The 14442-nt window shown below is 30.8% G+C and overlaps 2 protein-coding genes across 2 annotated transcripts; both read left to right on the top strand.

The window, feature by feature from the left end:
- Positions 1–85: 85 nt before the first annotated feature.
- LOC110604499 (PLASTID TRANSCRIPTIONALLY ACTIVE protein 6, chloroplastic) lies at positions 86–3863 on the top strand. The gene is made up of 6 exons (XM_021742683.2): positions 86–650; positions 776–844; positions 1166–1270; positions 2612–2731; positions 3238–3327; positions 3405–3863. The coding sequence occupies exons 1-6, from the start codon at positions 159–161 to the stop codon at positions 3519–3521; spliced, it is 993 nt and encodes a 330-aa protein (XP_021598375.1). The 5' UTR covers positions 86–158; the 3' UTR covers positions 3522–3863.
- A 4984-nt stretch (positions 3864–8847) lies between these two features.
- Positions 8848–10995, top strand: LOC110610171 (agamous-like MADS-box protein MADS9). Its single transcript, XM_021750054.2, has 7 exons — positions 8848–9203; positions 9302–9371; positions 9972–10033; positions 10095–10194; positions 10313–10342; positions 10467–10511; positions 10670–10995. Exons 1-7 carry the CDS (start codon positions 9016–9018, stop codon positions 10811–10813), a joined length of 639 nt encoding a protein of 212 aa, XP_021605746.1. The 5' UTR covers positions 8848–9015; the 3' UTR covers positions 10814–10995.
- Positions 10996–14442: the final 3447 nt, after the last annotated feature.

The following is a 14442-nucleotide window of genomic DNA, read 5'->3' on the forward strand; positions in this document are numbered from 1 at the left end:
TTCAACACTGACCATTCATGAACTGACACCTGACAAGTTGCAAATAATTAAAAAAACTTTCACATGCACGTGATTCCAACTGCCAAAACCCAATCCAAAACCCCCGAGCAGAAGACAGACATTTTCCTCCTTTCTCGCCTCTTGAACGTTGCTACGCCATGGCCACCTCCGCCACTCTGCACCTCTTCTCTCCACCACCGTTCACAATTAAACCCTTAAGCTTAATTACCACCAACGCCACCACTATCCCATTCTTCTCCTCCTCCAAGTTCAAACCCATTTCTTATCATTTCCCCAAACCTTTCAAAACCCCTACGACATTTATTCCTAAGGCCGACGATGGTGATGCAGATGAAGTTGGGCCCGACGACTATGACATGGACGAGGAAGAGGTGGAGGAGGTGGACAACAAGAAGGACTACGACCTCGATTACGACCCTTCAGTTGCTGCTGCAGCGAATGCCGGTGGAGATGAGGTCATTGCTATGGTGGATAGCAAGAATTTCGTCTCCACACAGGGTTGGGATTCGGAGAAGATTGTTGATTACCGGATTGATGAGGAAGAGTTTCATAAACTTAGCTTGATGGATTGTGATTTCTTCATAAGGAAGCCGCCTGACCCAGATAATGATGTCTATGATTTTAGAGAGGTAAGTAGAGCTCGAGTGTTGGCTGCTGTTAGAACTTGTGTTTATCTCTGCACTGTTGTTGATTTTATTATCAGGGTTTATTCCTTTTAAAAAAATTTTTTTCCTCTTTTTCCTCTTTGCTGTAGATGTATGTTACTCCACCGGATACTGATGTTTATGCTATACCCAGGGTCCTCGCTCCAATGCCACAAAAGGTGATACAATATATAGTTGGTTAATTTTGCCATTCATCAAGTGCACAGTGATAATCAATTTCTATTATATAATGAGGGAAACTTTCGCTGCTTATAGCTTTAAATAAAGGCTTAGTTCTTGGAATAGACAATAGGATTATGAGCGGACATGGGTTTTTTTTCTCATATATGATGTATTGTCAGATCATTAACATGGTAGCAGTTTATTTGAACCCCCTCTTTTTGCTAAATTAGTGAACTGCACATTTCACTAGATGAAGCAGCAAGCCTTATTTATCTGACGTTCTTATGAATGTTGTTTCTTCAATGGAAATAATGCAGTATATTCGCTGTGCAATGAGTGATTATGGACGTTACAATGTAACAGAACCGCCTATTGATGCACCTCGAGGTCCTATGTATAAATCTGAGAGAGAGATTTTGAAGGTATGAGGACATATGCCATCATTAACTCATTCACATATACAGGTGTGTTGCAAGAGTTTCCAACTTTTCCCCCTGCCCTATGCTATTAATAAAATATATACAATAGTACTCCGTAATGTATACTTTGATGTTTTTTTATCCAAATATAGTGATTGATGGGCTAACCTAGCCTTACTTTAAAATATTAACAATTCTAATAGGCTGGTTATTGCATTTATCCTGGTATCTGCAAAAATTCTCAACTTTTGTGAACTTAATATTGTTATCCACATGTAATTGAGCAATCATTTTGGAGTGATGAACAGACAGTTTCTAAGATAGGGTCCAGTGATTCCCTGGATTTGTACCCAAATTTATCTCTAAGTATTTTGTTCTCAATGCATAATACTTGAAACCCATTTGGTCTTCCAGTCTCTTGTGCCTATGAAACCTCTAAATTTCTTTGGTACAGAAGGCAAAGGACTAAAGTTTGTTTGGAGATTTCAACGCATAATACTACATCTCACCCTAGTTGTATGTTGGCTTTGCCCCTTTTGCTTAAAAATTACTTGAAGCAACTGCAGCCTTCTGTATTTCATTTTCAACTTAGCTAGAAGGTTATTTGTAATCACTAAAAGGAAATTACAAGGAAAAAGATTATAACTAATTTTTATAAAACTATGTTTGAAGATATGTATGTATAAAGGAATTAGCAGACTGCATATCTTTAAATTATATATTGACAGAAAAATAGAGCTACCAGTAAAACACAGAAAAGAAACGAGCCATGTGGTTGCAAAAGAACACCTGAGCCTAAAGGGAAACAAGCAATTTAAATGGGTACCTCAACCTAGCAACTTTTCTTTTCAACTTGAACCATGAGAAGTGTGGTTGTTTGCTTAAGCCATGTTATATGTTGAATGCAACAAAAATGTTAGCTGCTGCCATTATTCAAAGAATTATAATCTGTCTATTTGGAGATCAAATGCATGTGAAGATTCAAGTTATGGATTTCAATATAAAATTATCACATATTAAGATTGATTTTGATCTTTTTTTTCTGCACAGATTTTGTGATTGATTTTGATTTTGTTGATGTCTGCACCAAGTTCCCTAGTTTTCAAGAGAAGTGTTATATCTGTAGTGTGATATATAGTCATTATGGTGCTAAAGTGCAGAAGTTTTAACTACCTCGAATATTTTGGGAGATTTTTTGATAGTGGAATTATGATTGGTTATCATTTTTTAACAAGCATGGGTGTATCTTCAGATTGTTTTACAGCACATAGATAACCCGAAGGGTTGCAAACACAGGAACTAAAGATACCTCAAGAGCATCATTCATTTAATTTTCTGTTGCAGATCTTCTTGACGAAGCACTACAGGAATCGAAGATTAGGTGACCCAGAATTTGTGCTAGATTTTGAGGAGATATATGTCATTGATTCCAAAACAAAGTCAATAACCAGAGCAAGAGTCATGGTAATCAATTTATTTTATGGCTTTTTTATCTAATAATTGTAAACATATCCTCTATCAAATTAGTCATTTTGATTCTGTTAAATCATGCTGCTTTTGCAGTCATATTGGGTGATACCAATAATTTCAAAAGTTGCTTCATAAGTTCACCTTTGTATACTTTATTATGGAATGTTCATTTAGATGTGTGGAGAGTTGCAGAGGAATTCTCAGTTGTGAAAATTTCCTTAGCAAGTGATGTAGTGCCGCCCTTTGGCCACATTTGACTGCCTCCAAACTGTGGGTTTATACAGCTTGTCGAGACAATTCCTGGCACTATGGTCAAAACATCTGGTCCACTGATTGTTTAACAACACTACACAATACTTGATGCTATCAGATTTTGTTGCAAATACTTGTGGATACTTAAGACGCTTCATGTATTCATTATCATGATGACAGTATACATTTTTTCAATGTGCAATATAAGCTATTTTATTTTAACCATGTTTTATGGTTGATGTGCCTAGGTTACAGTTCCTGGAGGAAGAAACAGGGATAGAAAGAGTGACTTGCTTGTAATACGGGACAATGGAACCTCCTTCAAAATAGTTCATGCGGTAACGATCACTTCGATCTCTCAATATAAGTTTATCTGTTATGTATTGCCTGACTGATTTCCTCTAAATGATTTTAGAGTGAAAAAGATGATCCAACCACAGTAATAGAGAGAGAAGAATGGACCAAGACTAGACAAGACATGGAGAAACATCTGAGAAAGCTACGAGACTTCCATGTTTCAAATTGGTTCTAAACTTCTAATCATTTGTCACATTGTTGGAGACTGCTTCATCGAGATAAATTTGCAAGGGAACCTGGCATGGTTAAAACGTGTCCAGATATAGGGCCTGGTCATTTCATGTGCAGTTATATTAAAGCTTCAAGTCTGAGCTCACGTCCTGCTTTTGACTAAAATTCCGACCATGCTGAAACGTTGGTTGTTCACATGAGATCGTTGATAGTCTGGTCAGAATCGCTTCCATTTTGTAAGTACAGGGTAAATTTACTTAACTTAGCAATCCATTTCTATGTTGTATTCCAAACCAACGATCTTTTTATCAAAATGAGAATGACAATGTGTTTTAACTCGGAAGAATAACACTTTCTTTGTGAGCTGGTATTTAGAGAACAAATTAGTTGAGAAGGTAATCTTAGTCGCGCAACACTATTTCGTCAGCAGAAACTGCATGGAACTGAAGGATGGAGAACAAGCTCAGAGAAGCTCATCGGGGAGCAAGAGAGTTTCATGCCTTCTTAATCTTTTATAGGCTGTTAAGGGACCAAATGCAGAAACCAATAGCACTGTGTCCCATAGATGTGAAGATAAAAAATAACACCATAAGGTCATATCTGCTGTGTGAGATACAATTACATATCTAGTCTTGGTATTAGCCCTAATTAGTAACTAGAGACCACCCATACAACAAAAGAAATATATATTATGTATAAAATATTTTTATTAATTTTAATAAATAAAATTCATTGATATATATATATAGGGGTCAAATTTATTTTTATTTATACATATAAAAAGAGTTCAAATTTTTAATATTTTTTTAACAATGATATACGTTGCTTTCTGAAGTGAATTATGAGACATTTAAAAAAAAAAAAATATTTACAATAATATTTTCACATCGTGGATGGTTACAGATTTAAAATAATAATGATTATAATTTATTATTTTATGAACTTATTTTTCTTTTTGACTCCATTATTATTACATACTAATCACTATATGCATTATGTTTTTTCTCAGTCGATAGTTCATTTTTTCTTTTAAAATAGGCAAAATATTTTTTTTTTAAACCATACTCGTTCAATTTACTGGCTCCACCCATGACGCTGACGTGTTCCCTCCATTAAAACTCAATTCTCTAATAACATATTTACCCTTCATTTAACGCGAATAATTTTGTAGAAAAAAATTTAAATAAATTCTAATAAAATTTTGCTTAATTTTATCCATAAAAAATTTTTAAATTAAAAATAATTAAACTTTTTATTTAAAAAAATTAATTAAATTAAATTTTTATAAAATTCTTCTGTTAACCCACGGATGTCTCTCAAAAATAAGCTCGAAGATCTGCAAACCACTGTCCGGCGGGAGAAGAGAGAGCTCCGTCAAATGGCAGGGTAAACTTAATCTCTCTAAAAGAAACTATCAATGAGCAGAGGGTATGGTCCACCGACAGACACACTCGGCTCCTGGAAAGGGTAGTTCTGAGTAATGTCTCTTTCTTTCTTACGGTAACAAGTTGGAGATGTAGAACTGCATGATTTTTCCCTTTTTTTTTCCTGGGTTATAAAAGAAAGCTTAGAATCTCCTCTTCCTTCTTTCTCCCTTCTCTCTCCTTCTCTCTCCATCCACTGTTACCCAATAGATATTCTTATTATTAATTATATATATGATAAAATGATAATTATTATTATAATTGATATTTTTTATATGAATTTCTAAGCTTCAAAATTAAAATTTTATATTATTTTTAATAAATAACTTTTATAAATGCATGAAAAATATAGAGAGAATACAAATTTTGTTTATTATATATACTAAATAAAATGAATATCAAATTTTATTTGATTAAAAAATAAAATATTTATTTTAACTAATTTAAATTAAAATTAGTTAGTTGAATATAACTAAAATAAAATTTTAAAATTAAGCTGATAAAAATGAAAATCTTTAAATATTTTTATAATTATACTTTATACCACACTGCGCAACAATTGAAAAAATAAGTTGAGATCCTTTAAAAAATATTCAAAAAATATATTAATAAAATTTTAATTTATTAGTGTTATAGTTCTATCTGACAAACATTATTTTTTTCTTTATAAAATAAAAAAAAATAATAATTACAAATAGAAAGATTTATTATTTAATTATTGAATATTATTATTATTTATAAATCAATTCTTATATTTTTAAAAATTTATTAAAACATTTTTAGTTTTTCTAATATAATAAAAAATCAAATTATCCCTCTTTTTTATTCAATTTTTTTTCTTTTTCATTTTTTTTTCTTCTTCTCATTCTCCTTTTTCTATTCTTCTTTTCGTTTTGCTCCTCTCCTCTTTCTTCTTTTTATTTAACGAGAAGAGAAAGGAGCATTTTATTGACATAAAGAAAAAATAAAAATATTTTAATAGATTTTTGAAAATATAAAAACTGAATAATAACAATACTCGGTGACTAAATAAAGGGTTTATTGAATACAAAATTAGATTTAAAAAATTTTCTCAGTCATTTTCATCTATTTTTAATAAAAAATAAAAAATAATAACTATTTTATTGATAAAAAAAAATATTTTAATAAATTTTTAAAAATACAGAACTACGATTAAATCTCTCGTGAAAATAAGGAAAATGACACATGAATGGTATTCTTAGTGAGAGCAAATCAGCTCTCAAATGAGAGTTGAAGCTAAGACAAGAAAGGACATAAAAAATAGATGTTGAGCACATTTGTGTAATAAAGGGTGAAATTGATTGGCAGTTGAGGTGAGTGCCAAACAATAAGTGGGGTTTGCAAGCAGAATGGATTTATGTTACAAATTCAATCATGGAGAGACACCAACCTACATAATATCAAATCTTCTCAGACTTTACACACCAACAGCAATGCTTAGTCCTTTTATCTCTTCCTCCAGCTTCTGCTTAAACTCTCATAAAAAAGTACCCCCTACATACAAGTCACCTCAACTGCATGCATAATGCTTTCTGCTCTTACCTAAAATATTTTTGGCAACTTTTTATATTAAAAATTAATCATTAAAAAATATTAACTCGATCAAAGAAACATTCACAGACTTAACCTGATAATAAGTATATCTGAGATAATAAGTATATCTGAGTAAATTTAAAAAGTCTTGAGTTCTACTCCCCAATTATCAATCTCCATTTTTAAAAAATTCGATCAAAGAAAAATTTATATATATATATATTTTTATTTTTTAATCAGCGCCCAGCCTTTTAAATTAATAATCTAATACATGAATTATACCTATTTTTCTATAGGGAAATTTGCGGACATAATTTTTTTATAAAATAAGAAATTAAATAAAACCTATTTATTTATATTTTAAATTTATAATAAAATAAATGTAAATAAAAATTTCTCGTTTTTCAGAGTCTTCATATATATTATGTAATTTGATTTACATTCGTTGAATATGGATAAGAATTTTCGTATTCAATAATTGTAAGCAAACTGTTGACTGATTGAGGCAGAATTTTATACTAAAGAGGAAACGACATCAAGAAAGAAACTAGAATCTTTTCTAATATGGCATTTTCTTAGTTTTGAAAATATTCAAAACTTGTTTTTTTTTTTTTTAAAAAAATTCTCTATATAAGTAGATATAGGCACACATTAAGATTTTAAAAATAATATTAATCTTTTTTAAAAAATATAAATGAATTCTTACGTAAATATATTTTTAATTATTTTTTAAAGTTAAAGTAAATAAATTATCTGGATATTAGTTTTTTTAAATATAAAAATTAATAAAAGTGATTAATTAAATTAAATTATATTAAATTCTTACAAAAATTTAAATTATACTTATTTGTGAAATTAATATTTAATTTTTTATTTTCCAAATTTTTTATTCATTACAGAAGACAAAGAAAAATATATAAAAAAAATCAACTATTACTAATAAAGAATAATTTTATAATTATAAAGAATTATTCATATACGTTATAATATTTAAATCTGTTAGAATTCAGTCGGTTCGATTTAAAATTAAATCGAATAGAATATATTAAAATTTTAATATTTATAAAAATCGAATTGATTTTAATTAAAAATTAAATAAAATCGAACAGATCAAATTTGATTTGATTTAATTTGATTGTTTAAACTTTTAATAAATTTTTAAATTTTTATACCGTATTTATAATATTTTAAAAATTAATTAAATTATAATTTAATCTCTATATATTCATCCGCATCATAAATAGTTTATCGTCCTGAGCCTTCTACTACCATCATAGACTTCATATAACATTTTTAAGGATCACAATGAAAATTAACAAATAGACTCTTATTAATTTTCCAAACAGGCTGTAAGTAAACTTTGTATTTCTCAATATGAAAAGCATATTACGCGACTCTTTACATGGTATTGGCAAGACATGTTCCCAAGTTTGAATTCAATGTAGAATCTAGTATATGTAAGATTACACACTGTACAAAAAGAAGAATTTAATCTATAGACAACCTATTTGCTAGCTAGGTTAATGTTCATCAAGGCACCAACACTACAAGGCTCAACCTTTAGGCACTCTGTTTCATGAGCTTGACAGTTTTGACTCTGAAAATCATATTTTTTACTTAGAAAAAAAAATAAAAAATTGAGTTCTTTTTTGACAATTTATTGAGAAGATAAAATAAAAAATATTTTGAATTTTGATTTGATGGTTTAGGTCAATTATTATACTAAATTTAGTTCCCATGAATTGAAACCCTAGACATTGAAGAGTCTAAAGCATGACAAGTGTCCAGTACGACATGCACAATACTCATTTTACGTATAAAATTCAACATAGTGATTCTCTTGCCCTACCTATAATGTCTTGTCCAATATTTTCTAAATTAATAAAAGAATAAATTATTATTTAATCTTTATAAAAAATTTATTAATTTTAAAAAATATATTAAAATATTTTTAATATTAAAAAAAATTATTAATTAATTTCATTAAATTTTAATGGTTAAATATTTTATTATTTAATTTTTATGATTTTAAAAATCACTTAGATTATTAATAAATATATTAATTAATCTTTCTGTATTATAAATATTTTAAATATTTTAAATATTTATTGATTAAAATTAATAAAAAATTAATTAATAAATTTTTTATAATATAGTAATTAAATAGTAAATTTTCTTTAATAAAACCCTAAACCTAAACTGCTATCTTCAATTAGCATCACTCTCATTACCACATAGGGAAGAGAGAAAAGACCAGTGGTTAAGAAGGTGAAACAAAACTACCAAAGCTAAATCAAAAACATCAGATAAAAAGCAGTTGCCTTGCCTCTGTCCATAGCCCACAAACAAACCCTTCCCTTCTGTGCCACTAAGAAAGATTCATATCTTCAAACCCATAATAGTAAGCTTCTCTATTTACTTTCTACCTCTCTCTTTATAACATCTTTAATTCCTCTTCTCTCCTTCACATGTTCCTCCATTAATTATTTTGAAAGCAAGAAAGAAGAAGAAGAAGAAGAGATGGGGAGAGGCAAGATTGAGATCAAAAGGATCGAGAACTCAAGCAACAGGCAAGTGACCTACTCCAAGAGAAGAAATGGGATCATCAAAAAAGCTAAGGAAATCACAGTTTTGTGTGATGCTCAGGTTTCTTTGGTTATCTTTGCTAGTTCTGGGAAGATGCATGAGTACTGTAGCCCTTCTACCACGTATGATATATTTCTTCCCTTTTTTTTTTTCTCTTGTTTTTTTGTTTGTTTCTGAGTTTGAATTGGTTTCTGATAGTTGTGAATCTTTGCTTTTGAAGGTTGATTGATATTCTGGACAGGTATCACAAGCAATCTGGTAAAAGCCGGCTGTGGGATGCTAAACATGAGGTTCATTTTCCTTGTGTTTCTGTCTCTCTCTCGTCTGATAGTAGTTTGATTCAACCCTTTTGTCCATCGTTTTTCTTGTAAGGCATCTGGAATCCCAGTGGAAAATGACATGGGTTTCTTTTTGCTAAAAATATGATAGGAGACACAGTCTATGAATTCTATGAACAGATCTACAAATGGGATCCTCTCCCTCTGTGATTGTCTCTCTGTGTATGTGCATAGATATGTTACTGTCTTTAATTGTTGACTAAGAAAACTAAAAATGGTATGAACTGCAGCATGTGTGTATGAGTAGATCTGGTAAAAGTGTCTTCTACGCTTCCATTTCCTTGAAAATTTTGAAAGAACCTTTTAGATGAGAAGCAAATGAAAAATATATCAGTCTCTCTTTCTCTCTGTCTGTCTGTCTACAAACTTCAAGATGAGGCCTCAGCTAGGGTTTCTTAAACTTCTTGTTTCTGGAGATTAACCATTTACGTAGTACAAGCTATTATAAGAACAGATCTGCTCATTGTTTATCATTCATTTTCCCGGATTTTCTTTTGAATTATTCACAAGATATATAAATTTGACATTTTTAGGGTTTTGTTAATGTAACAGAACCTCAGCAATGAGATTGACAGAATCAAGAAAGAGAATGACAACATGCAGATTGAGCTCAGGTAAATTCCTCCCTCTCTCTCTATTATCTCTTTGTCCCTCTGATGTTTAAGCATGTTTCAGGCATCTGAAAGGGGAGGATATCACTTCTTTGCATCACCAAGAGCTGATGGTCATAGAGGAAGCCCTTGACAATGGCCTGGCCAGCGTTCGTGACAAAATGGCTAGTGAAGAACTCTAATCTTCTGGGGCTTCATGGCTTGATATTTATGTACAGAATTTTCAGACAAGTTCTAATTTTTCTTGCTTTGTTTCTTTTTTTTTTTTTTTGCTGGTCACAGATGGAGTACTACAATATGAAGAAGACAAATGTAAGTGTACTTGTATTTGTATCAGACCAGAAATTGATATATATGACATCTTTTCAAGTGAAAAAATTGAAGATGTTGTCTGCCTCAGACTTAATACACTTACTCTTTGCCCAATTACATTCAGGACGAGATTTTGGAAGACATGAACAAGCGCCTGAGATTCTTTTGGGTAACCTTATCTTCTTCATTGCATACTGTAAATAATTTATTTTGCTATTTCTTGATTGGGTAACCTTATCTTCAATCACACAGTCATTATTATGTCTTGATCTGATAATCATTACCCAAGTCAACATTATTTTGTCTCTTCTTTTTTCACAATATTAGCAACAACAAGAGATGGCCATGGAAGAGAATGTGAGGGAGATGGAAAATCCTTACCATCAACAGAGGGTGAGGGACTACAATTCCCAGATGCCCTTCGCCTTCAGGGTGCAGCCAATTCAGCCAAATTTGCAAGAGAGGATGTAAAACATATTATCATGTTATATATGCACATGGCATCCAAAATCCTCTAGCTTAATTTTGATTTCTTAGCATGCAACTCTCTCTTCAGAATCCAGTAGGTTCTATTCTGTATGAGATATATGATCTCAAGCTTCTAAAGCATCTGCCACTGCTAAATCATGTATTAAGTGTTTGTGTGAACTTGTTTCGGTAACAAAATTGCTCTATATTTATTTTTATTTAAATTGAATTTAGATAAATTCGTAGAACAAATATATAAAATTTAATAAAAATTTCATATTATTTTTTAGTCTGAATAAATATTTTTTAGAAAAGGAAAAGAGGAGAGTAACATGTTGTTTAATTCTATTTATTGCAGAGTAAGTAATTATTGGATATGAAAAATGTTTTTAATAAAAAAAAATAAAATGATGCTAAAAATATTTATGTAGAAAAAATGTAAAGTTATTAATAAAATTCCTAAATACAAAAGATAACATTCTCTTTCATTCTTTTCCTAGAAAAGTCTAAATTTTTTCTTTTAAATATGAAAATTTAGTGCCTTAAATGCCAATCATTTTTTAAAAATGTATAAAAATATTATTTTAGGAATAAATGGAAGCTTATATACAGAAATGTATTGAAAATATGAAAAAAAAAGGAAAAAAGAAAAAAAGTTGAATATAAGAGAAAGTGAAAATAAGTTTATATATTTGTTTTTCTTTTTTCCATAAACGGAAAATATGCTTCCGATTCTTACCTTTTTCTGTCATATGCACAAAAAGCACATTTGGCTCTAAATTCTACTTTAATTTAATTTCATTTACATAAAAATATTTATTATTAATTAAATACGAATTGTTTTGCTTGTGGGATTTATAGATTATTTTATTATTTTATTTATATATATTGCGGATTATTTGTTATATTTTTAATTATATAATATATTTAAATTTTATTGATAATTAATTTACTTGTTAAAACTAACTTTATTTCAATTGGTAATGGAAATTTTCTGACGGTAATTTATATAATTGATATATTTTTGTTGTAATTGAATATTTAAATAATTATTATTGTTGATAAGATAAGATTTTAGTATTTAAAATTTAAAAGTAGTTTATACAAATTACAAATCTGAAAGTAAAAAAAAAAAAGAAAAAAAAAAGAGAGAATTCCACGTTCACCTTCTAAGTAATATTATTAACGTGGATAGCAAATTACTGTGGAGTGATTTTAAGGTTTAGCTTTGATGTATAGTTATGTTTTTTTCATGTAAAATATTTTTAGTATTTTTTAAAGTTTGAAATATTTAAGGAAAAATATTTCATTTAAATATATATATATATATATATATATATATATATATATATATATCTTCTTTAAAATATTATTATGTTTAAAGTTTTAAAACTTTTTAACGTTAATATTTTTACCTAAAATTATTGACTTTTTTGTTTTTTTAATATTTCAACTAAATTATTAAAATATGAAAAATTACGTAAAAATTGTTAGAATTTTTCATTTCAGAATCTGTGATTCAATCTGTATTAAAGAAATACTCATAATATTACTAGTAAAAAGTGTTATAAAAAATATTGATATAAAAATCATATTACGATATATTAACTTAACATAGTTAAATCATATACATTAAAATGAAAATGAGTGAAATTACAAGTATATTATATATACATATATATAATTAATAATTATATTTTAATTATTATATCAGTATTTTTAATGGTATTAAAAATTATCGATATTTACTATAAATGCTATTTTAACATAAAATTAAATTATAAAGTTTAAAATGAAAATTATCAAAGCACAAATTATTTTTTATATTTTTTTCAAAATTTAAAGCTGAAGGCAAGGAACAATAGGATTGTGAATTACATTGTCACTATTGTTGGGTTGTTAGCAAATTAGTTTTTATTAACTGTTTCGTTATTTTGCCATTTTTTGCAAAAAGGAAAAGCAAGAAAGTAATTGATTTTTGTAACGACCCGGAAATCGACATCCCTCTGTAACGGCCCGAACCGCTACCGGCGCTAGGATCCAGATCGGCTTAAGGCCGCCGGGACCCGTAGCAAGTCAAACATACCTTCTATCACCTGGTCAAATCTCTTACATGATCAAAATTTTAACATAAAAACTGTAACATCTGATGTAAATACCGAACTTGACCTGTATGCAATATAACTGAAAACATAAAAGAACCCCCTATTAGAGCCCTCATCAAAACTCTAGCTGGGTCAACCTAACATACATCAAGCTGGAATTACATCCAAAGAACTAGAACCTAACATGTGCATGCATCAAACCACAAACATAAGACCTCCACTAGGGTCCTCATCAAATACACTAGCGTGGTAAACACTACATGCCACAAGTTTAGTTCAAACACAACTCAACATCTAAACCATAACATACATCATGTACTAAAAAGGGACTAACCAAGTTTTAGGGCCAAGCACAACACTAATCCATAAACATAACTCTACTAACTTGCATTACATTACATTTCATTATCTTACAATCCATTATATCAATTTATATTACATGTCCACACTAAGAGTACTAATCTATTACATACGCACGACCTTAACTCTTGAGACTTCCCGATCGACCTCCTACCTGCAATACTGGGGTTAGGGGAAAGGGGTGAGCTAAAAAGCCCAGTGAGTAGAAACAATAAAAACAGTTCATTAATTACATGCTTTTATGAAATGCGTCATAGCACAAACAATTCACATCACGGATTGGACATGACCTCCAAAGCTCCCTCTGTCGGTGCCCGGCCCCCAAAGGAGCTCACACAAGACTTTCATTACATAACATGGTGCCCGGCCCCCGAAGGAGCTCACACAAGACTTTCTACATGGTGCCCGGCCCTCAAAGGAGCTCCACATGACTTCTCTTGTCATGACAGATCGTGGGCCATTGGGGTCGCCTTGGTCCATCCACATCAACAGTAATTAATGCAATGCGTCATATTAGTGTAACTAGTGCAATCAACATGATGTATGGACATGCTTTAGGCATTTGATTTCGTAAAATAAAAGATTAAGTTCAGTTCTACTCACCTTTGGCAGATGCTGGACTGACTCTACAACAGCTAACACTAATGGCCTCCTCGGTCCCTCGGGTCCGATCCTACACAGGTGGACTCGAATGAGGTGTCAACACACTCTAAACAACTCATAAACAACTCCCCAAAAACCCCCTAAAACATCACTTAAACATGTATAGAAAACAACCATGAAAGGGCTGGACAGGGCACTTTTGGGGGCACCTTCGACGGCCGAAGGTCCCTTCCAGAGACGAAAGTCATGCAGGTTCGGCGGCAGGTTCGGCGGCAGGTTCGGCGGCCTAAGCCTCTCTCCAGATCCGAAAGTCAGGCACTTTCGACGGCCGAACATCACCTTCGCCGGCCGAAAGTCTGCTCCAGATCCGAAACACAACTTTCGGGGGCAAGGTTAGGCGGCCAAACCATGCATACTAAGCAGGTTCGGCGGCCGAAACCACCTTCGGCGGCCGAACCTGAGTTCATCCAAAACTCAGCCTCTTATGCATACAAGCCTCCCAAGCCTTCCAAACACCCCAAACAAGCACCCAACCTTTTAAAAACATGCATAAACCCATAACCA

Source organism: Manihot esculenta, chromosome 2 (genome assembly GCF_001659605.2).
Source record: "Manihot esculenta cultivar AM560-2 chromosome 2, M.esculenta_v8, whole genome shotgun sequence".
In the NCBI taxonomy this organism is placed as follows: Eukaryota; Viridiplantae; Streptophyta; class Magnoliopsida; order Malpighiales; family Euphorbiaceae; genus Manihot; species Manihot esculenta.